The sequence below is a fragment of the Natrix helvetica genome (assembly GCF_964273705.1).
Source record: "Natrix helvetica genome assembly, chromosome: 14".
Taxonomy (NCBI): Eukaryota; Metazoa; Chordata; class Lepidosauria; order Squamata; family Natricidae; genus Natrix; species Natrix helvetica.
This window is the reverse complement of record NC_138564.1, coordinates 10,673,972-10,697,462: the sequence shown is the minus strand read 5'-3', so window position 1 is coordinate 10,697,462 and position 23,491 is coordinate 10,673,972. Positions and strand designations below refer to the sequence as shown.

Genomic DNA, 23,491 nt, shown 5'->3' with positions numbered 1-23,491 from the left:
CTCTGTCAATGCACTTTAGGATTGCATTGGTTTTTTTGACTGGCGCCGCACACTTCTGGCTCCTATTTAGCTGGTTGTCCACTAAGACTCCAAGATCCCTCTCACAGTCAATGCTGTGTTTATTCTTTTATCCCATTTTAATATGGTTGTGCCTTCCTAAATTTGGGCGGCCTTCTCCGTGCAATTAATAAACAAGCAAATAAATAAATATGCATTACCTATTATCTTATTGTGAGTCTTTCTCTCATGTAGCAGCCTGTTCGCAAGGTTCTTGTGGAGCATCAAACATACTCAATTTGCAGTTGAGAGTTGCATTCAAAATCCAATCAAATCAAATCTTTCTCCTGGCCCTGGACCAACCTAAGGAGGGTGGAGTGCCACCAACTGGAAAGCATAGGTACATCAGAGACTTTAAAATGTGGGGGAAAAAACCCCTGAAGATATTAGCCCAGAAAGTAGATATAAAAGTCTATAAGAATCTTTAAAAAAAGAGATAGGAGCGTTAGATGGGTGTAGGGGAGCATCAACTTTTAATATGTGGGAGACGGTATGAAACGGACATGAAACGATAGTTAAACAGTGTTCAGCTTTGCATCCAGTTTGGTATCTTTCGTAATGATGACTCAAACACAAATTATCTGGATAGTTTGCAGCCATTCACTGTTTGGGATCTTTGAATATAGCAATAGCCCTTAGATTTTATATTCCACTTTACAGTGCTTTCCAGCCCCTCTCTAAGCGGTTTACAGAGTCAGCCCCTTGCCCCCAACCATCTGGGTTTCCTCATTTTACCCACCTCGGAAGGGTGAGTTAACCTTGAGCCAGTCAAGATTGAACTGCTGGCAGCGGGCAGAGTTAGCCTGCAATAATGCATTCAGATAGATCGAGAGACACAGAGAGAGAGAGAGAGAAACTGTGAAAGACAGCTAGATAGATAGATAGACAGAGACAGACATAAATTGCAATACCACTTAGACTTATATACCACTTCACAGTGCTTTTACAGCCCTCTCTAAGCGGTTTACAGAGTCAGCCTCTTGCCCCCAACAATCTGGGTCCTCCTTTGACCCACCTTGGAAGGACGGAAGGCTGAATCAACCGGAAGGAAGGAAAGACAGTAGCAATAGCAATTAGACTTATATACCGCTTCACAATGCTTTTACAGCCCTCTCTAAGCGGTTTACAGAGTTGGCCTCTTGCCCCCAACAATCTGGGTCCTCATTTTACTGACCTCAGAAGGATGGAAGGGTGAGCCAACCTTGAGCCGGTCAGGATCGAACTCCTGGCAGTGGGCAGAGTTAGTCTGCAATAATACATTCAGATAGATCAAGAGGCAGAGAGAGAAACAGTGAGAGAAGGAGAAATAAATAGAGAGACAGACCTAGATAGCTGTAGCCCTTAGACTTATATACCGCTTTACAATGTTTTACGGCCCTCTCTAAGCGGTTTACAAAGTCAGCCTCTTGCCCCCAACAATCCTCATTTTACCAACCTCGGAAGGACGGAAGGCTGAGTCAACCGTGAGCCGGTCATACGGTTCTTTACGAGAAGAAAAACCTTGTCCTGATGGAATAGTTGCTGTCCCATGTGGAGTACGCAATAGTAGTAAGAGAATAGGATGCAGTCAGAATTCGGTGAAGGAGCTCAACTTTGACTTGGGTGGATGGTGTGGGGAGAGCTACTTTGGCTTAGCCACGAAGGCAAGCAGGCTAGAAAGCTGGAGACCGTGAGTTTAGTCCTGCCTTAGGCATGAAAGCCAGCTGCGTGACTTTGAGCCAATCCCCAGGAGATGGTGAGTTCTAGTCCCGCTTTAGGCTCGAAAGCTGGTGGCAATGACCTTGGGCCAGTCACCAGGAGATTGTGAGTTCTTGTCCCTCCTTAGACATGAAAGCTGACTTTGACCAGTCACCGGGATACAGTGAGTTCTAGTCCCGCCTTAGGCATGAAAGCTGTCTAGGTGACATTGGGCTAATCACTGGGAGACTGAGAGTTCTAGACCACCTTAGTACCACCTCAGACTCTTGCAAATGTCAGCTCACAGGGTGGTCCTCGAGCTGCCATCTTACTTAACAGAGAAATCATGGGCCACGTGCAGCAATTCGATTTTTCGGCTGTCCTTCTAAACGTCTCCTTATTTTCGCATACGATTTTCCTGACGAATGTCTCGCCGTTTCCCAAACGGGTCCAAACTCTTTATCACCGGAGAAAACGTAGGTGATATGAATAATTCAGTTCCACCTGGGTGAAATGGGGAGCGCGCACGTGTTCTCTCTTTTCCTAGAAAGGCACGTCTCAAAACTTTCCGCCGGAGAAATTTCTATCCACTCGTTTCCCCCCCCCTTTTTTTTTTTCCTGCCTACACTCTTGTTTGAATCAGTTAAATCGGGGAGGACTTGGATTAAAATTAGCAATGGGCTGAGTCGCCGAAAGTTTCAATCGCGATTAATCTTTGAAAGCGACATCAATTAGGTGGATGACCCCCAAATTTAATCGATTGTCTCTTGGGTGGAGGATCGGTGGGACATCTGAATCCCCGCGCAGGTTTACGGATGTTGCTAAGCCCAAGAACAAGATGGCAGCTTTAGGGCACCTCGCAACCTTCCTTCCTTCCTTCCTTCCTTCCTTCCTTCCTTCCTTCCTTCCTTCCTTCCTTCCTTCCTTCCTTCCTTCCTTTGATAATCTATTCACTGGAGATGGCAACAGCGCAAATTCGTTTGGTGCAGGAAGGACACCGATACTTTTCAAACCCCTTATCCTACTATTTTTTAAAAAAAGAGTCCCTGAGGATTTTACTCCACTAGCCGTTGTCGACTCTAGGGGGCGCTGCTCATCTCCCTTTCAAAGCCATTGAGCCAGTGTTGTCCAAAGACATTTCCGCAGAGAATCACAAAGCGCTGTTAACCTCCCGTTGATGTGGTACCTGTTTATCTGCCCGCATTTGCATGCTTTCGAACTGCTAGGTTGGCAAGAGCTGAGCTGAGAACGGGAACTCACCCCGTTGCGTGGCGCTGGGTCTCGAACCAGGGCTGCCAGCTTTCCAGGCAACAAGCCCAGCGTCTTAACCACTGAGCCCCATTTTGCGACCTTCCTTGCCACGGTTGTTAAGCGAATCACTTCAGTTGTTAAATGAGTAGCATGGTTGTTAAGTGGATCTGTCTTCCCCATTGACTTTGCTTGTCAGGAGGGTGTCACGTAACCCCCCCCTGGGACGCTGTAACCATCATAAATATGAGTCAGTTGCCAAAGGTCTGAATGTAAATCACGTGACCATGGGGATACTGAAATGGTCATAAGTGTGAAAAGGGGTCATAAGTCCGTTTCTTCAGTGCTGTTGTAACTTCAAATGGTCTGTAAGTGAATTGTTGTAAGTTGAGGACTGCCTGTACAGCAGTTCTATTTGCTGCAGCTATGCGGATGGATGGATGGATGGATGGATGGATGGATGGATGGATGGATGGATGGATGGATTGACAGACAAACAGACAGACAGACAGGATGGGTTGGTTGGATGGATAGTGGTTGGATGGATGGAGTGGATGGATGGACAGACAGATGGACAGGCAGACAGTGATAGAGTGGATGGATAGATAGACAGACACAGATACAGTAGATACATGTAGAGATTGAATGGGTAGGTAGGTGGATGGATGGAGTGAATGGATGGATGGATGGATGGACAGATGAACAGTGATAGAATGGATGGATAGATAGATGGACAGACATACAAGTAGATACATGTAGAGATTGAATGGGTAGGTAGGTAAGTAGCTATGTACGTATGTATGTATGGAGGTAGGTAGGTAGATGGGTGGGTGGGTGGATGGATGGATGGATGGATGGATGGATGGATGGATGGATGGACGGATTGACAGACAGACAGGATGGGTTGGTTGGATGGATAGTGGTTGGATGGATGGAGTGGATGGATGGATGGACAGACAGATAGACAGGCAGACAGTGATAGAGTGGATGGATAGATAGACAGACACAGATACAGTAGATACATGTAGAGATTGAATGGGTAGGTAGGTAATTAGCTATGTATGTATGTAGGTGGGTGGGTGGGTGGGTGGGTGGGTGGGTGGATGGATGGATGGATGGATAATCATTGCCCACTTTGAATACTTCTGAAGGCCAGCTCTTCCATTGATTAATTCAGGAAATTCCTCCCTTCTCACCTGGTTCAGCACCCAGGCTAGCTCTCCCAAGCAACCATTTGCACCCGTCTCTGTGTAAAGCGTCCATTGTCTGCAAGGGGGTTCAGTTCTAAATACATTTCCATGGGTTGAGCTTTGCATCTCCCTGCCAAGAACGGGGTGGGCAATCTTTCCAAGGCCTGTGAGTTGGGAAGTTTCCTTCTCCCCACCCCCCACCCACTCCCCACAACTTCTTCCTCTGTGTCCCACACACCGCTTTCCCCTTTCTCTTAAGTCGCGGTGTCGAAAGGATTTCCTGGAAGGAACGCGACTTCCCCCTTCCATCTCGTCACCCTGCTTGAGGTCGCGGCTCTCCTGCCGCGCGAAACCAGCCAATTTGAAGCAAGGCTGCTTCGTGGGATGTAGGAAAGCTCGGGGGGGGTGTTCCCCCCTCCTTCCCAGCATTCCCGAACCAGATTGCTGGTTTCTCACTCTTATTAGCAGCAGGAGCAATCTATTCCCGGCGATGTGTTGATGAGCGGCTTTGAACGACTGACCAGCACGGCGGCCGAGCCAAGTTTCCCATGGATCTGAAGGGCTCTGCTGATTGTTCTCCAGAGCTACCAAGAACCCACCGTGGCCTTGGTTGCCCATTTTTGGCATGGAGATGGAGTCAACCAAGATCATATATCTAGGCCAGCGGTGTCAAACTCAAGGCCAGGGGGACGGATCCGGCTCGTGGAATGCTTAGACCACGGAAATGACGAAGGACCGGCCCGCCAGGAAAAACTGAGCTCAGGCAGGCCACGCACATTGTCCCCCCCCCAGCTCTGTTTTGTGACGGCTTCCTACAATGCCCGCAAAAATGGAGCTTGGGAGGCCGCATGTCCCCTCCCTGTCCCCCCTGAGGTCCCTTTTCGGCTGCAACAGCCTCCCGTAACCATCTGCCAGCGAAAACGGCGCTCGGGATGGCACTTGGGTCTCCAAAGGTGCCCGCAACCCAATTGATGTTGAGGTAGCCGCACCCACTCTGGTCATGCCCCCCCCTCCCCGGCCCCCAAGGTCAAACACAATCCCGATGTTTTCACCCTCCGTGAAATCGAGTTTGACACCCCCGATGTAGGGTTATCCATCAGACAAAGATATAGGCAACAAGTAAAATGGCAAGGACCATCTCGGTCCTTCAGGCAAGCCAGTAAGATCAGATGTCCCATGAGCCACAGCGGGGTGTAGGTATCAGGGTTCCAAGCAACACACCCGTAGCCAACCAACCTGCGAGGCAGGTAGATTCCTCCAAGAATAGTTTTATTGGATAGATCCCATTGGCCCAGTTCTGGTGAGAACCGACTCCAAAGGTTCCCGCTGTTTTCCCCTAATTAAAAGGGAGTTTTCCCACCCTCTCCCAGACCATCAGTCACATGGTCCAATCAAGGTGCACATCCGGTTGCTTGGTAACATCACTCCTCTTCCGCCACCACTCGGAATGTCCTTGTTTCCCAGGGGAAAGTATTTCATTGTGGCTACAAACTCCCAGCTATCTCTATTCCCCCTCCTCCCTAACCCTCATCTTCATTGTGGCATCATGAAGCCTCAAAGATGGCCTCCAGGAGGCCAACTTCAGCGTTGACAGTAGGATTCTCATGGTTCCTTTTCCTGGAGACCCCTTCGTGCTTTGAACACCCCTTCTGATCTTACGCCTGACCCATTCCCGGTAATCACCCCTTCCCGTTTCTTCCTGAGGCTCCTGCAGAAACGACTCCACACCGCTCTGATCTTGTTTTATTCATTTCGTGAAATGTATACCGCCACCCATCTCATCTCAAGGTCCTGCACTCCTGCGCACCGTTTAAAGCAGGGGCGTCTGTTAAGTAACTAAGCTCCCCGTTCGAAGAGCGAGTATGCAGAGAAGCGTAATGAGAGTGATATGGAATAACACGCACAAACCAGCATACAGAGACACTGAATAGTATAAAAATATAGTAGTTTACTATGTAGAAATATAGAAGTATTCAGAGTTAACAGTCCAAGTCCTACACGGTTCAGTCAGTCAGTTATCAATATTCTCAGTTTAGCGCACAAAGTAACTAACAGTAACAAACCACAATACCTCAGTAATACACCAACCAGCTTCTAACAAAACAGAGAGAGAGATTAACAGCCATTCTGGCTCCCTCTTATGGCTGCTTGAGGTAACAAACCAATTACATCTCTTAAGCATTTAAAGTAGCAGTAAAATAATCATAGCTTATATACATTGCCAAGCCAAGCGTAGGGTTACATCCCTAACAGCGTCTAACCTCGGCAACATTTAAGACTCGCGGATGTCCAACTCCCAGAATTCCCCAGCCAGTCCACTGGTCTCAAAAGTCCTGCCTTGAGCAAGGGGTCAGACTAGAACAGCGGTCACCAATTGGTGGCCCGCAGAAAAAATATTTGCATTTTTGATAAGGCACTCAATCAGGGGTCCTCAAACTGCGGCCCCTGGGATGGATGCGTGCAAAGAACGCTTGTGTTGCTGCAGAGAGTCTCCCCCTTCGGGGTCTTTTTGTGGGGGTCGGGGGGGGGCAGAAATTCCGACTTGGGGTCTGCTTCGGCCTCCTGGTGGGGGGCTTTGGGCAAAGGCTGGAGGGAAGAAGTGCTGCTGGTGGCAAAGAGCCAGAGGGCCTCGTTCCAGTGGGACTGCATCATGGCCTGGAACTGGCTGACCATCTCAGCCCGCTGAGCCTCCAGGCGCCGGTACCTGGCCTTGCACTCCCACGGGTCTTCCCTCTGCTTGGAAAGCCTATGCTCCTAGTCCTCAGTGAGGTGCTTCTGCTGAGCCTCCTTCTCGGCCAGATCCAATTTGAACTTAGCTCTTTTGCCAGCTCTTTCTCCTGGGGGCTCCTTAGCTTCAGCAACTGCTCCCTGTTGGGGCCCTAAGGACCCCGGGCGGGTAGGTGAGGAGTGGCTGGGAGGGGAGGGGTGAGTAGAGGCCAGCGAGGCGCCCCTCGACGTGAGTGACATTGAGTTGGCCACGCCCACCCAGTCACGTGACCACCTAGCCTGCCCACCCAGTCATTAGGCAGATCATATTAGTGGTCCTTGAGATTTCAAATTATGAATCTAGTGGTCCCTGAGGTCTGAAAAGTTGGGGAGCCCTCGAATCGAAGACCTCTGAAGGTCCCTTCCAGCCCAAGGATTGCATCTATATTCAAGGTGAAGTAGGCTTTGTGTGTGAGTGAAAATTAACAGTGACCTAGATGCCTGTGAGATGGGGCCAGGAACATTTTACGGAAGGAATGAGGTGGTCAGATGGACGGGTATTTCTGGAGGCAATGCCTGGATTGAGATGGTAGGGCATTAATTGATTTTTATTCTTTTTACATTGGGTCTTTATTGTCCGTAAGCCACTCAGAGTCACTTGTGTTGGCCATGTAAATCTTCCAAATAAATGACAATTAAAAAGAGAATACTGTAGGCTCAGGATTGGAGTGGTGGGGTGGCCTGCAGGTGGCGCTCTCGCCTCACAATCAGGAGGCTGTGAATTTGATCCTAGGTAGAGGCTGATATTTCTCTCTCTGGCCACAATGAGAAAGAATTCTGTTCTGTTCTATTTTAAATATATCTGCTGAACAAAACTCCGCATTGGCGACCTGAAGGGCATCTGGCCATTAAAACACCCTACTAGCTCCATTCAGTTTCCCAGACTTCACCCCACAAGGGATTATGGGGTCTTTCTTTCTTTCTTTCTTTCTTTCTTTCTTTCTTTCTTTCTTTCTTTCTGTCTTTCTGTCTTTCTTTCTTCTCTCTCTCTCTCTCTCTCTCTCTCTCTCTCCTTCCTTCATTTCTTCCTACCTTTCTCTCTCTCTCTCCCTTTCTCCCCCCTCTCTCTCCCCCCACCCATTCCCTTTCCCTCTCTTCCTCTGCCTGCCACCCCACTCCATAGTCATTTGACCCTGGTGAGGTGGCCGCAGCAAGTTGACTGTGGCGAATTGTCCCACATTGAGGTGGCCATGGCTAATTGGCCACAGTGAGGTGGCCACAGCAAGTTTGCGGTGATGCGTTGGCCATGAAGAGTTGGCCACAGTGAGGTGGCCATGGCAAGTTGGCGGTGATGAGTTGCCCCATGGTGAGTTGGCCATGGCTAATTGGCCACAGTGAGGTGGACACAGCAAGTTCATGATAACGAGTTGGTCATAGCGAGTTGTCCATGAAGAGTTGGCCGTGGTGAGGGGGCCACAGCAACCTTACGGTGGTGAGTGGGCCACAGCAAATTGGCGGTGATGAGTTGTCCCATGGTGAGTTGGTCATGGAGAGATGGCCGTAGTAAGATGGCTGTAGCGAGTTATCCTATGATGAGTTGGCTATGGAGAGTTGTCCCATGGTGAGTTGGCCGTGGCGATTTGGCCACAACAAGATGGCTGTGGCAAGTTATCCTATGATGAGTTGACCATGGAGAGTTGTCCCATGGAGAGTTGGCCATGGAGAATTGTCTCATGGTAAGGTGTCCATGGAGAGTTGGCCATGGAGAATTGGTCATGGAGAGTTGTCTCGTGGTAAGGTGGCCATGGAGAGTTGTCTCATGGTGAGGTGGCCGTGGTAAGTTGGCCATGGAGAGTTGTCTCATGGAGAGTTGTCTCATGGTGAGGTGGCCATGGAGAATTGGTCATGGAGGATTGTCTTGTGGTAAGGTGGCCATGGGGAGTTGGCCATGGAGAGTTGTCTCATGGTGAGGTGGCCATGGAGAGTTGGCCGTGGTAAGTTGTCCATGGAGAGTTGTCTCATGGTGAGGTGGCCATGGAGAATTGTCTCGTGGTAAGGTGTCCATGGAGAGTTGGCCATGGTGAGTTGGCCATGCAGAATTGGCCATGGAGAGTTGTCTCTGCAGAATTGGCCATGGAGAGTTGTCTCATGGAGAGTTGGCCATGGAAAGTTGGCCATGGAGAATTGGTCATGGAGAGTTGGCCGTGATGAGATGTTTGCAGCAAGTTGGTGATGGTGAGTTGTCCCACAGTGAATTGGCCACGGCGAGGTGGCCATGACGAATTGCCCTAGAGCCCAGGCCATCAGCCTGGATGGCCTCCTTCCTCCAGGCAGGCGCTAACTCTTGTCTCTTCTCCTCCTTTCCTCCCCTCGGCCGATCACAGGTTACAAGGCAGATCCATGAGCATGAGCAGGAGAACGAGTTGCGGGAACAGATGTCAGGATATAAACGGATGCGGCGCCAGCACCAGAAGCAGCTGATCGCCCTGGAAAACAAGCTGAAGGCTGAAATGGACGAACACCGCCTCAAGCTGCAGAAAGAGGTGGAGACCCATGCCAACAACTCGTCCATTGAACTGGAGAAGCTAGCCAAGAAACAGGTGGCTGTCATAGAGAAGGAGGTGAGCCAGGTTCTCCTGCGGGATGGGCCGCCTTACTGGCTGAGGGATGGATTCAGAAGGCCACCCAGATTCCATGACACCTTGAGATGCCTGGTGGGGCAGTGTGCAGGTCGTTTGACACACCACCTCTCCCCAATTTCATCTCCCCGGCCTACCTGAGATGGAAGGTATTTACGTGCTCTCTCCGGAGCACTGGTAAGTTATGTGCTGCCTCCAGAGTCTGACATCAGAGAGGCAGAAGAACAGTGTGAGCCTGTTCCCACTGTGCTCATGCACAGAGCTTCCAGAAGGCAAGAAGAGTTAAGACCAAAGGGGCAACTCGGGAGTAAGGCTTGGAGATGATTGGCCCCTCTCATAAGACATAAAAGAGGAGCAATCGGACGTGAGCCTTTACAAGGAAGCAACTTGGTTCCTTCTGGTTGGTTTAAACTCCGAAGCTCCGTTTTGACTCTGTGCTCCGTTTGGCCTTGCAAAACTAATTGGCAATTAGGTCTCTGGCAGCGTTTCAAGGGAGATAAAGGTGGGTACTTATCAACATTATCCCGAAAGACTTTGGCAGACTTCTGTCGGACTCTTCACAGACTGGTTGTGAATCATTACGGGCTGTGAATGGCCCGTAATGGTATCGCCTTGGTCACATTGTCCAATCCAGGAGCTGGCCAGTTGCTTGGTTACTTTACTCCTCCCCTGGCCAGCCACCTGTGAGAATGTCCTTGGTTTCCACAAGAAAACTTTATTGCTTTGGCTACAAAACCTCATCTGACTATTTCCTCCCTCCCTCTGTTGTGTGGCAACCCTGAAGCCTCAGCCAGATCCATCTCAGCGTTGACACATTGTACACCAACCGGGGTCACTGCGTGTCACTCGGGCACCTATATAAAACTGAAAGATGGGCAGACAAGACTCTGGGTGGCTCACAACCATAAAAACTGAACAGTAGAACAGAAAGAGAAAAAAAAAACCTGGAAAATTGCTAACATGTCAGTCCTAGTCCTTCTTTTCCCTATGTTAAGTAAGTAAGTTCCCCGTTAGGAGAGCGAGTGTGCAGAGAAGCGTAATGAGAGTGATATGGAAGAGTATTGCACAAACCAGCATACAGGGACACCAAATGGTAAAAGTAATAGTATTTTACTTATGTGGAAAATAGAGGTATTCAGGGTTCATCAAACAGTCCAAGTCATACACGGTTCAGTCAGTCAGTCAGTTATCAATGTTCTCAGTTGTCCAACGAACACTATCATGTACTCAGTTCAGCACGCAAAGTCGCTAACAGTAGCAAAAACACAGTAACTCACGATACAGTATCAAGCAGTAACCACCGATCAGCACCTAACAAACAGAGAGCTAACAGTCATTCTGGCTCCCTCTTATGGCTGCTTGAGGTAACAGCAACCAATCACATTAACAGCAGTACTTAAAGAAAACCGTACTACCATCCTGGTTTATATATTGCTAACCCAACTGTTAGCTTACATTCCTAACACTCTAGAATACCCAAACGCCCGTTCATCCTACGTTTTAGTGTTCCGTCCCCTAAATGACAGTCTTCCTGAAAACATGGGTCGGTTTTTAATTTTAAAAGGCCTTTCTTTCTTTTTTTCCTTCGCAGGCTAAGACAGCGGCAGCAGATGAGAAGAAGTTCCAGCAACAGATTTTGGCTCAGCAGAAGAGGGATCTGACCAATTTCTTAGAAAGTCAGAAGAAGCAATACAAGATTTGCAAAGAAAAGATTAAAGAGGCAAGAAGGCGCTCTCCAGATCTGGGGAAGGTGAAGGAGCCAAATGAACTAGGGGGGAGAGGAGGTGGGGTCTCATCTCATCCCATTAACCACCTCCAGAATGACACGCCCCCGTGGGGAGGAAGAGGAGGAGGAAGGGAGAAAGGGAAGGGGAAAAGGAGAAGAGGGGGAAGGGGAAAAGGAGAAGGGGAGAAATGGCAGGAGAAGGAAGAGGAGGATGGAGAAAGGAAAGGAGAAGAGGAGAAGGAAGGGCAAAAGGAGGAGAGGAGGAGGGAAGAAAGGGAAGGGGGAAAGGAGGGGAGAAAGGAAAGGAGAAGGAAGAGGAGGAGGGAGAAAGGGAAGTGAAAAAGGAGAAAAGGGGGGAGGGGAACCAGAGGAGGGGAGAAGAAAGAGAAGTAAGAGGAGGAAGGAGAAAGGGAAGTGAAAAAGGAGAAAAGGGGGGAGGGGAACCAGAGGAGGGGAGAAGAAGGAGAAGTAAGAGGAGGAAGGAGGAAGGAAAGTGGAAAAGGTGAAGGGCAAAAGGAGGAGAGGAGAAGGGGAAGAGGAGGAGAGGAGAAAGGGAAGGGAAAAAAGGAGAAAGAGAAGTAGAAGGAAGCTTGGTTGTTTCCTTGCATTCGTTTCATTACCTAACTAAGTAACGTCATCATTGTTAGAAAGGAACCCTGTTAGCGGGAGAGAGATTAGACGAGGACCCTGGCTTTACACGGCCGCTTCCCCCGAAGACTCATCGGACACAGTGCCCGTTTTCATTCTGCTGTAGCCCGTTGCCTTTTACTCAACACCCCCCCTGGTCTCCCGGCCCCCCTTTCAGGAGATGAACGAGGATCACAGCACACCCAAGAAGGAGAAGCAGGAAAGGATCTCCAAACACAAAGAAAATCTGCAGCACACACAGGCTGAAGAAGAGGCCCATCTTCTCAGCCAGCAGAGACTCTACTACGACAAAAACTGCCGTTTCTTCAAGCGGAAAACGATGATCCGAAGGCATGAGTTGGAGCAGCAGAATATTCGTGAGGTCTCTGCTTTTAGCCTTTGCCCTCCTCCCCCCCCCCAAAAAATGACGTGCAAGGGGCGATACTGAGCTCCCCCACTCCCCAATTCTCTTTTGAAGGTTCTAGACCAGGGATCGGCAACTGGCGGCTCCGGAGCCGCATGTGGCTCTTTTATCCCTCTGCTGCAGCTCCCTGTCACCGGTCGTCTCCACAATGGATAGGGCTTTCGGTTAGGACAGGTAGAGGAAAAAGGACGCCACGCTAGGAGGAGACTCTACGGTGGGGGGAACCGGACTTCCGGTCGGTAGAGGAAAAAGGATGATGTGCTAGGAGGAGACTCTATGGTGGGGAGAACCGGACTTCCGGTCGGCAGAGGAAAAAGGATGCTGCGCTAGGAGGAGACTCTATGGTGGGGGGAACTGGACCTCCGGTCAGCTCCAGAATTGAACGGGGGGGCTTCCGGTTAGACCTCCCCAAAACGGGCCCGTTTTTCATCAAAAAAGGGCATGCATAGCCTTTAGGAGACTTGTAGAGTGTTCTTGGGGGCCGGGGGGGCGCAAAAACAAGCAAAAAAGCCCATTTCCCTCTCATTTCTGCCCTCCCCAGCCCCCAGGAGCACTCTGGAAGCCTCCTAAAGGCTCTGCACGGCCATTTTTGCAAAGGGGGCGGGGTTCCGGGAGGCTAAAAATACTGTATTTGGTATTTAAGACGCACCCAGATTTTCACCCTCTTTTTTGGGGGAGGGGGAGAAAGGTGCGTCTTATACTCCGGAAAATATGGTAATTTAAATCAAAGCTCCCAAAAGGAGGAAAATTTTGGAGCCCCAACAGGAAGCTCACAGTCCTTTCAAAAATGGTTTCTTGGCGTTCTCCTAAATATTTCAGTCAGTTCTGGATCTTTTAAGTGATTCGTGATAGGTTTAGATTTGAAGCGCGGCTGTCATTTTGCTAGGTGGAAAGTGCTGAAGGTTTAACGCCTACCGATAAAGGAGGATATTTGTAGCTTCTCAGGGTTGACAGGAGAGATTCTTGGTGCTCTCTGGTTGGGTTTTGTTCATTTTTTTGCAGACGTTTCGTTACCAAACTTGATAACGTCATCAGTGCTAGAAGGGAGTGAGGTTGGTGGGGAGGAGGAGGAAGATTTTGGTATCCTTGATATGGTTTGAGCTTGATAGTTTTTTTGCAGACGTTTTATTACCCAACTAGGTAACATCATCAGTGCTAAAAGGGAGTGAGGTTTGTGGAGTGGAGGAGAAGGGGAGGAAGAGGAGGAGGAGGAGAAATTAGTCCTTAATTCTCTCTGAGCTTAGTGGTTTTCTTGTAGACGTTTTATTACCCAACTCGGTAACATCATCAGTGCTAAAAGGGAGTGAGGCTTGTGGAGTGGAGGAGAAGGGGAGGAGGAGGAGAAATTAGTCCTTAATTCTCTCTGAGCTTAGTGGTTTTCTTGTAGACCTTTTATTACCAAACTAGGTAACATCATCAGTACACTGATGATGTAACCTAGTTTGGTAATGAAACATCTTCAAGGAAACCACCGAGTTCAGAGAGCGTCAAGGGCCCCTCACCTCCTGGTTGTCATGCGCATTTGCTCGTGCGCCATCTGCTGGACAGTTTTGAGAAATACGCCATAGGAGCCCCCAGGTTTTTGGCTTTGATGATCAAATTTATGCCTGCAGGATGTTTGGTTTGTCTCAGCGAGACCATGGCAGGAAACTCTGCCACCAGAAGGCAGGAAAATTCCTTTTGTGAGATGAAGCCAATGTGCCTTGTTTAGAAAGGTCTAGTTCAAAAGGGACACGGTGGCTCAGGGGCTAAGACGCTGAGCTTGTCGATCAGAAAGGTCGGCAGTTGGGTGGTTCGAATCCCTACCGCCGCGTAACGGAGTGAGCTCCCGTGACTCGTCCCAGCTTCTGCCAACCTAGCCGTTCGAAAGCAGATAAAAATGCAAGTAGAAAAATAGGAACCACCTTTGGTGGGAAGGGAACAGCGTTCCGTGCGCCTTCGGCGTTGAGTCATGCCAAGTTCAAGATTTTTCAACCTTGATAACTCTAAGATAGGTGTCCCAAAGTTGGTCTTTCAAGAGACAACTGGACTTGCTTGGTTTTTCCTTGAAGAGGTTTCGCTTCTCATCCAAGATGCTTCTTCGGTTTTTGGATAAGAAGCGAAACGTCTGAGATTTTGCAGTATCCTTTCCCTGGAGTGGGGAGGGAATGGGGATTTTGCAGCATCCTTCCCCTGGAGTGTGGAGGGAATGGAGATTTTGCAGTATCCTTTCCCCAGAGTTAGGAAGAAATGGGGATTTTGCAGTATCCTTCCCCTGGAGTGGGGAGGGAATGGGGATTTTACAGTATCCTTCCCCTGGAGTGGGGAGGGAATGGGGATTTTGCAGCATCCTTCCCCTGGAGTGTGGAGGGAATGGAGATTTTGCAGTATCCTTTCCCCAGAGTTAGGAAGAAATGGGGATTTTGCAGTATCCTTCCCCTGGAGTGGGGAGGGAATGGGGATTTTACAGTATCCTTCCCCTGGAGTGGGGAGGGAATGGGGATTTTGCAGCATCCTTCCCCTGGAGTGTGGAGGGAATGGAGATTTTGCAGTATCCTTTCCCCAGAGTTAGGAAGAAATGGGGATTTTGCAGTATCCTTCCCCTGGAGTGGGGAGGGAATGGGGATTTTACAGTATCCTTCCCCTGGAGTGGGGAGGGAATGGGGATTTTGCAGCATCCTTCCCCTGGAGTGTGGAGGGAATGGAGATTTTGCAGTATCCTTTCCCCAGAGTTAGGAAGAAATGGGGATTTTGCAGTATCCTTCCCCTGGAGTGGGGAGAGAATGGAGATTTTGCAGTATCCTCTCCGTGGAGTGGGGAGAGAATGGGATTTTGCAGTATCCTTCCCCTGGAGTGGGAAGGGAATGGGGATTTTGCAGTATCCTTCCCCTGGAGTGTGGAGGGAATGGAGATTTTGCAATATCCTTCCCCCAGAGTTAGGAAGAAATGGGGATTTTGCAGTATCCTTCCCCTGGAGTGTGGAGGGAATGGAGATTTTGCAGTATCCTTCCCCTGGAGTGGGGAATGAGTGGAGATTTTACAGTATCCTTTCCCTGGAGAGGGGAGGGAATGGAGAATTTACAGTATCCTTCCCCTGGAGTGGGGAGGGAATGGAGATTTTGCAGTATCCTTTCCCTGGAGTGGGGAGGGAATGGAGATTTTGCAGTATCCTTCCCCTGCCACGCCCACAGAACCGGTAGTGAAAATGATTGAATTTCACCTCTGGCCACACCCCATTTGTGCTCTGGGCTCAGCAGCCTTTTATTCCTCTGTTCCCCTGGCTGTGGCTCTTCCCTCCGTCTCCCAAGGCCATTCTCACAGACCACGCCGGGAAGGCTTCTCCTCACCTCTGTTCTCCTCACCCACACCCTATGCAGGAGCTGAACAAGAAGAGAACCCAGAAGGAGATGGAACATGCCATGCTAATACGGCACGACGAGTCGACGCGGGAGTTAGAGTACCGGCAGCTGCACTTGCTGCAGAAGCTGCGTATGGACTTGATCCGGCTGCAGCACCAGACGGAACTTGAGAACCAGCTGGAGTATAACAAGCGGCGGGAAAGAGAGCTGCACAGGAAGCACGTCATGGAGTTGCGGCAACAGCCGAAGAATCTGAAGGTAGTCAAGGGGACGATGGTGGGAGCCCAGCCCAGGAAGGCTCATGAGGGACACACACACCCCTAGAGGTTGAAGTTAGGAAACTGCCTGTTAAGGGGGAAGGAGGCGTCAAGTGAGGACTTAGCTTGGAATCGTTGCGTAGCTGCAAGCGGCAATTTGCTTGACTTCAGCTAGGCAGGGGAGGAAAGCAGTCTGGGGAAATTCTTCTAACTTAGGCATAGATAATTCTTTAATGGTTCACAAGTGGGGACTGGGCAGTCACTTGTCTAAAATGGTAGAGGGTCTCCTGCTTGAGCATGAGATTGGACTAGATGACCTGCAAGATCCCTTCCAACTCTGCTATTCAGCTATTCCTTTTCCCCTTCCTTCCTTCATTCCTTCCTTTCTTCCCATGGAATCCCTCCCTCCCTCCCTCCCTTCCTTCCTTCCTTCCTTCCTTCCCATGGAATTCCTCTCTCCCTTTCTTCCTTCCCTTCTTCCCATGGAATTCCTCTCTTCTTTCCTTCCTTCCTTCCTTCCTTTCTTCCTTCCCATGAAAGTCCTCCCTCCATCCCTTCCTTCTTTCCTTCCTTCTTTCCTTCCTTCCTTCCTTCCTTCCTTCCTTCCTTCCTTCCTTCCTTCCTTCCTTCCCATGGAATTCCTTTCTCCCTTTCTCCCTTCCTTTCTTCCCATGGAATTCCTCTCTTCTTTCCTTCCTTCCTTCCCATGGAATTCCTTCCTTCCTTCCTTCCTTCCTTCCTTCCTTCCTTTCTTTCTTCCTTCCTTCCCATGGAATTCCTCTCTCCCTTCCTTCCTTCCTTCCTTCCTTCCTTCCTTCCTTCCCATGAAAGTCCTCCCTCCATCCCTTCCTTCCTCCCTCCCTTCCTTTCTTCCCATGGAATTCCTCTCTTCCTTCCCATGGAATTCCTCCCTCCCTCCCTCTCTCCCTTCCTTCCTTCCTTCCTTCCCATGGAATTCCTCCCTCCCTCTCTCCCTTCCTTCCTTCCGTGGCTCATATCCCCTTACATTTCAAATCCAACCTACATAGGGCACGGGGGAATGCTAAACGTTTCCGCTGTCGGTTTGCTTCCCACTTCTCCTCTGCAGGCCATGGAAATGCAGATCAAGAAGCAGTTCCAAGACACGTGCAAAGTGCAAACCAAGCAGTACAAAGCACTCAAGAATCACCAGCTGGAAGTGACTCCAAAGAGTGAGCACAAAACTATTTTGAAAAGCCTGAAGGATGAGCAGACGAGGAAGCTGGCCATCCTGGCGGAACAATACGAGCAGAGCATCAATGAAATGATGGCGTCGCAAGCGGTAAGAGCGGGTGGGGTGGGTGGTCCTCAGTGAGGAAATGGCCCCTCCCTCCCCCGCCCTAAAAATGAGTCAAAGAAAAAGGCATGTTGGAATGATTGAATGGTTTTTCATCCCACCTTTGTTAGAGTTTATATAAGTCACTCAAGACAAGCGAACACACTTAATATGTTCTTCCTCCTTCTATTTTCCACACCACAACGATCCTGTGAGGTGGGCAGAAAGGGAGGGACTGGCCCAAAGTCACCCAGCTGGCTTTCATGCCTAAGGTGGGACTAGAACTCACTGTCTCCATCCTTTGCAACTGGGTAAATGATAGCCTTGACCATACGTACTTTTGTTGGCAGGGTGAGGTCTCTCCTTTTTAGTCTGCTGTCTAGATTTGCCATCGCTTTCCTCCCTAGGAGCAAGCGTCTTTTGATTTCTTGGCTGCAGTCCCCACCTGCGGTGATCTTGGAGCCCAGGAAAACAAAATCTGTCACTCCCTCCATTTCTTCCCCATCTATTGGCCAGGGATTGAGAGGGCCGGATGCCATGATCTTCTTTTTCTTAAGGTTGAGTTTCAAACCAACGTTTGCACTCTCCTCCTTCACCCGCATCAAGAGGCTCTTTCGTTCCTCTTCACTTTCGGCCACTAGAGTGGCATCATCTGTATATCTGAGATTGTTGATATTTCTCCTGGCAATCTTAATTCCAACGTTTGATTCGTCTAGCTCAGCCTTTCTCATGATGTGCTCTGCATATAAGTTAAATAGGAACGCGACAGTATACAGGTAAAGGCAGATATTTCTCTCTCTGGCACAATGAGAATATATCATCTGGGGAAAAAAACACTGGCGATAGGAAAGGCATCCGGCCAGTAAACACTCTGCTCCATTCAGATGCCCCAGACTCCACCCCGCAACGGGTTACGGGGGTCATAAAAAGGAGGTGACCAATGAGCACCCTTCCCTTGACGTTCTGGGTTTTGCTCTCTTGCAGCTGCGGCTAGACGAGGCTCAGGAAGCAGAATGCCAAGCCTTGAGGCTGCAATTGCAGCAAGAGATGGAACTGCTCAACGCCTACCAGAGCAAAATCAAGATGCAGACAGAAGCACAGCACGAACGGGAGCTCCAGAAGTTGGAGCAGAGGGTGTCCTTGCGCAGAGCACATCTGGAGCAAAAGGTACGGAATGGAGGATCCATTGAGTTTTGCAGCTATAAACTAAGATTGTTGGACAAGCAGGGACAAAAACAGCCAGCGACTAAGATTGTTGGACAAGCAGGGACAAAAACAGCCAGCTACTAAGATTGTTGGACAAGCAGGGACAAAAACAGCCAGCGACTAAGATTGTTGGACAAGCAGGGACAAAAACAGCCAGCTACTAAGATTGTTGGACAAGCAGGGACAAAAACAGCCAGCGACTAAGATTGTTGGACAAGCAGGGACAAAAACAGCCAGCTACTAAGATTGTTGGACAAGCAGGGACAAAAACAGCCAGCTACTAAGATTGTTGGACAAGCAGGGACAAAAACAGCCAGCTACTAAGATTGTTGGACAAGCAGGGACAAAAACAGCCAGCGACTAAGATTGTTCGACAAGCAGGGACAAAAACAGACAGCTACTAAGATTGTTGGACAAGCAGGGACAAAAACAGCCGGCTACTAAGATTGTTGGACAAGCAGGGACAAAAACAGCCGGCTACTAAGATTGTTGGACGAGCAGGGACATAAACAGCCGGCTACTTAGATTGTTGGACGAGCAGGGATATAAACAGCCGGGCAAGTGATTGAAGCCTGGGAAATGGTTTTCTGGTCAGTCAGAAGAAGGGCTGATTCACCACTAGCCTATCTTGGGTACTTAGGAGGCGAGGATGGGGCAGCACAAGGAAACAACAGCCAACGACTTAGTATGTTAATATGTTGGTTGTCCGCAAGGTGTTTTTTTTTTTCAAGAGGCAACTGCACTTTGTAGTTTTCCTTCGAAGACATTTCGCTTCTCATCCAAGATGCTTCTTCAACTCGCTGCGGGACAATTCCACAGTCCGATTTAATTCTTTCAAATAATTTTTAAAACGTTGTAACTTTTGGCCGTTCTCATTTCATTTTTCCGAAAGATAAGAGACCGAAGAAGCTTCTTGGATGAGAAGCGAAACGTCTTCAACGAAAAACCAGGAAGTCCAGTTGCCTCTTGAAAGAAAGTACCTTTGGGGGGAGGAAGGGGGGCACGACTTAATAGCTGGGAGGGGGGGGGTGGGTCTGTGAGCGGACAATCAAACTCAGAGAGCGCCAAGAATTGCCAAAAAGACAAATAGAAGAAAATATTTGTAACGCGGGGTTGAATGGAACTCTCTGAGCTCTTGGTGGTTTGCTTGCAAATGTTTCAAGACCCAACTAAGTAACATCATCAGTGCTGGAAGGGAGTTAGGATTTGCAGGAGGAAGAGGAGGAGAAGGAGAACTGTGGAGACCTTGGTGGTCTCTGAGCTTCGTTGCTTTCTTGCAGACGCTTCATCAGCAGCTAACATTATCAGTGCGAGCCTATATGAGGATGATGTTAGTGGTAATTGATGCTATCTAAGTTTGGATAATTAAGCATCTGCAAGAAAACCAAACTCCAAGCATCGTGGACCCCACAGTCTTCCTCCTTCTCCTCCCATCACCGTAGTACTGATGACGTTACCTACTTAGGGCCCTGAAACGCCTGCCAGAAGAGAACCAAGCTCAGGGAGCCCCCAAGAACCCCTCCTTTCAACCCTGAGCTACATGATGTGGTCGGTTAGCAGAGCTGGCAGTAGATTCGAACAGTGAGGAAGTTGGGCCAGTCCTGGAGTCTGGGGAAGGCTCGGACGAGGGCTCTGTGTGGGAGGCAGAGAGGGAGATGAGGCCGTCTGGCAGTTCTCAGCTGCCTTCGGAGCTAGAGAGCAGTGAGGCAGAGGAACAGCTGGAGCCTGTTCCCAGCATGCGCAGAGCTACCAGAAGAAAAGAACAGCTGAGAAATCAGGGTCGACTTGGGAGTAAAAGCCACAGGTGCACAATAAGTGGCCCCTCCCGTAGGAAATAAAAGAGGAGCGAAAGGGGAGTGGGCTTTTGCAGGAAACAATTCCTTCATTCGTTAGATTCGTTTCAGGAGTGTGAAGATCTGTCCGTGAATCTCAGAGACTCTGTGCCCAGTCTTTCCTTGCACAGCAAATATTAAAATGGCAGCTCTCCAAGATAGATAAGGTCTGTGGTCATAAATATTCCTTTGAAAGACCCTTTGCCAGGCCTTGGCTGAATGCAAAGGAGAGGGATTCACATTCCTTTAATAAAAGGGGTTTTGTCGGGACCAGGAATCTTCTTCGTGCTTTTTGGGGAAGCCTCGGTCAGAACGAAAGATTCCCCTTCGTTGAAACAGCCGGTCCTTCTGTTCAGTTCAGCTCTGACAGTCCAGGAACCCAAGATTGGAGTGAGGGGGGAGGGGGGAGGCATCTCCCAAGCCCCCCCCCCCCATCCCCACCCAACCCTTCATCTCACCTTCTCTCCTCTCTTCCCCTTTCAGATTGAAGAGGAGTTGGCCGCCTTGCAGAAGGAACGTAGCGAGAAGATCAAGGTTTTGTTGGAAAGGCAAGAGCGGGAGATTGAAACTTTTGACATGGAGAGTTTACGGATGGGCTTCGGGAACTTGGTGACATTAGAATTTCCTAAGGAGGACTACAGATGAGATTAAATTCCTTTGGCCATTTCCCCCTCTCCCCCCCCAAAACAAAACAGAACAGAACAGAACAAAAACACACACGAAACCACGAAGCAAAAATACAAACCAAGGAGAGAAACGAAACAAGGGAAAAATATCTCAAGCCAACGTTGGGCCCCACCCCACCCCGTCCCCAAGTTAATGGTCCTGCTCTCTCTCTCTCTCTGTCTCTTACTGACGACCCGTCGGACTTAGTGCCTGTATAATTTAAATCCACCAGGGCCTCCCACCTTCCCACCGAGTGTCTCATTTAGGAGCTGCACCATGCTTGGCTGTCTCTGGTTAACTCATAACGTCTCACAATTATCAATCAGTGTCTCTCTGTGCAAAGCCATTTCGGTTTTTCTTCTTTCCTTTTTTCCTTTTCTTCCTTTTTTTAAAATTTAAAATTTTATTTTATTTTTTTTCTTTCCGATTCACCCTTCGGTGCAAAACTTTTGGAGACCGTTCCAATGAATCCAACCAACCGATCAGCACGCCAACCGCAAACAAAAACGAAACAAAACCCCGCCGGAAGTTCAGGTTTCGCTTTACGGGCGAATCGTTTTCCAACAAGTCAATGAAAAAGGAAAAAAAAAAAAGCCACACACACAAGCAAAAACAAGAAAGAAACCGACAAAAATTCAGAAGGAACCCGCCAAAACAGGGGGGGGGAAACCCTCCGAATAAATAGCATCTCTCTTCTTCTTCTTCTTCTTCTTTTTTTTGTGTACTTTCCGGAAAAAACAAAAATTTCAAAAAGAAACAAACAGAAAAGCGTTCAGCGGAGAAAGGGAGAGGAAGAAACGAATAAGTCAAAAGAACGTACGCGGAGATCTCACAGCCTTACTTTTCATGCGCTGCTCCATCGTTTTCATTTGTCGTTCTCAGATTTTGTTACCGTTTCCTTTTTTTTTTTTTTTTTCGATTCGATTTTTATTTTATTTTATTTTTCCTTTCGGTCTTGATTCATCAGGAATACAGAAAATTCCGTGGAAATAATGAAACCGTTTTAAGGAAGAGAAATTTGATAACCTTTTGCAGAAAAAAATAATAATGATGATGATGATGATAATAATAATAATAATAATGACGAATTCTGAATTGTGGTGTACATATCAATGGTCGACATTACTTCGTGGGTGGGGAGGAAAGGGTGGGGGGGGTTGGAAAGAGGGAGAGCGTGATTTTTTTTTTTATTTTGATTTTTTCGTTCTTCTTTTTTTTCTTTTCTTTTCGGAAAGGGCAAGGCCAGGCCAGCGGGGTGGGGCGTTGGGGGTACAAGTTTGGCCTTGGCCTTTGGCACATTCTTGATTGTATCATAATCATTTTCTGCTGTCGCAGAGGATGTGAATACACTTAAAATAATAATAATAAATAAATAATAATAATAAATAATAATAAAAATAAAATTTAAAAAAAAAAACAAAAAAAAAAGAAGGAGGCCAGAGGATTCCCAGAGCACAAATTGGGCCTTCTCAAAATTGTGTATTTTGTGTATAGAAGGAAATTTAAGGAGAAATTTACTTATTTTCATATTGTATTTTAACTGTTTCTCTGATCAGAAGTTTTTTTACTACCTAACCTTCCTGTCCCTCGATCCCGTTCCAAGCCACGCCAACCTCCTTCCTCCCCAGGCCTCTCCTTCTCCCCCCACAGCCTCTTTTTCCAAGTCAAACTTTGAAGTTGAACACTGTCTATCAAATCACATCACCTTGACCCTTGCCTTCCCCTCTAACCCCCCCGCACCCCCCCCCTCCTCTTGCTCTCTTCCTGGTCCTTGACCTTCGCCCCGCCCCCTCGCCCCGCCCCTTCTTCCCCATCCCCGATAATCTTGGTCATAAATATTGCATTATTCACTCTTTCAAACTGTGTATTTTCTTACAATAAAAACGGTTTTAAAAAGGTCTCTTCTTTAGCATGCCTTTTCGAGAGCCCGAAAAACCAAAAATTGGAACCGAACGTGCGGCGGCACAAGGAATGGACGTTCACGAATAAAAGCATTGCCCTTCCAGATCTGCAGTCTCTTCAGGTTAGGGCCATGATGGCGAACCTATGGGGCACCGCAGAACCCTCTTGGTGAGGCACGCGCGCCATCAGCAGCTGCTGTTTTGGTTTCCGGCGCTCGCATGCACGCCGGCCAGTTAGTCTTCGTTACACGCCAGAGTGCCGGAAACCCGAAAACCAGCTAGCCGGTATGAATGCACAGACTAGCTAGCTGCTCTTCGGGTTTCTGGTTCTCCAGCACGTTTCAAACCAGCTGGTGTGCCAGAAACTCCCCCCCCCCCCAAAAAAAACAGCTGGCTGCGTGCCCATGTGCACCGGCCAGCTGGTCTTTGGGTTTCCCAGTGCTGCGGCGCACTCACACATGCGTTCCGTTTTAGGCATTTGGTGCCGAAAAGGTTCGCCATCATGGTTAGGGTTTGTTGCTTGAGTGTTGGGGGGGAGGTTGGACTAGAAGACCTCCAAAGTCCCTTCCAATTTTGTTGTTCTGTTCTTCGTAGCCGCGGGGAGCTATTGAGGCCATCTCTCGCCATCCCCCCACTCCAGCTCCTTAGCCCTGTGATGGAAGACAGTAGGACTTCCAGTGGTGGGTTGCAGGCAGTACGTCCC

The 23,491-nt window shown here is 48.8% G+C and overlaps 1 protein-coding gene across 7 annotated transcripts in view; it reads left to right on the top strand.

The window, feature by feature from the left end:
- TAOK3 (TAO kinase 3) overlaps window positions 1–21,547 on the top strand; it is a 75,629-nt gene extending 54,082 nt beyond the window's left edge. For 5 of the 7 annotated variants that reach the window (XM_081966780.1, XM_081966779.1, XM_081966784.1 and 2 more), the window contains 7 exons: window positions 9,263–9,499; window positions 11,109–11,267; window positions 12,049–12,252; window positions 15,651–15,890; window positions 16,977–17,189; window positions 18,168–18,350; window positions 20,705–21,547. In XM_081966780.1, the coding sequence (XP_081822906.1) occupies window positions 9,263–9,499; window positions 11,109–11,267; window positions 12,049–12,252; window positions 15,651–15,890; window positions 16,977–17,189; window positions 18,168–18,350; window positions 20,705–20,866 (1,398 nt within the window). In that variant the 3' untranslated portion in view covers window positions 20,867–21,547. The remainder of the gene's footprint in view (window positions 1–9,262; window positions 9,500–11,108; window positions 11,268–12,048; window positions 12,253–15,650; window positions 15,891–16,976; window positions 17,190–18,167; window positions 18,351–20,704) is intronic. The other 2 variants (XM_081966783.1, XM_081966781.1) reach the window with 1 other exon arrangement.
- The last annotated feature ends 1,944 nt before the right edge of the window (window positions 21,548–23,491 follow it).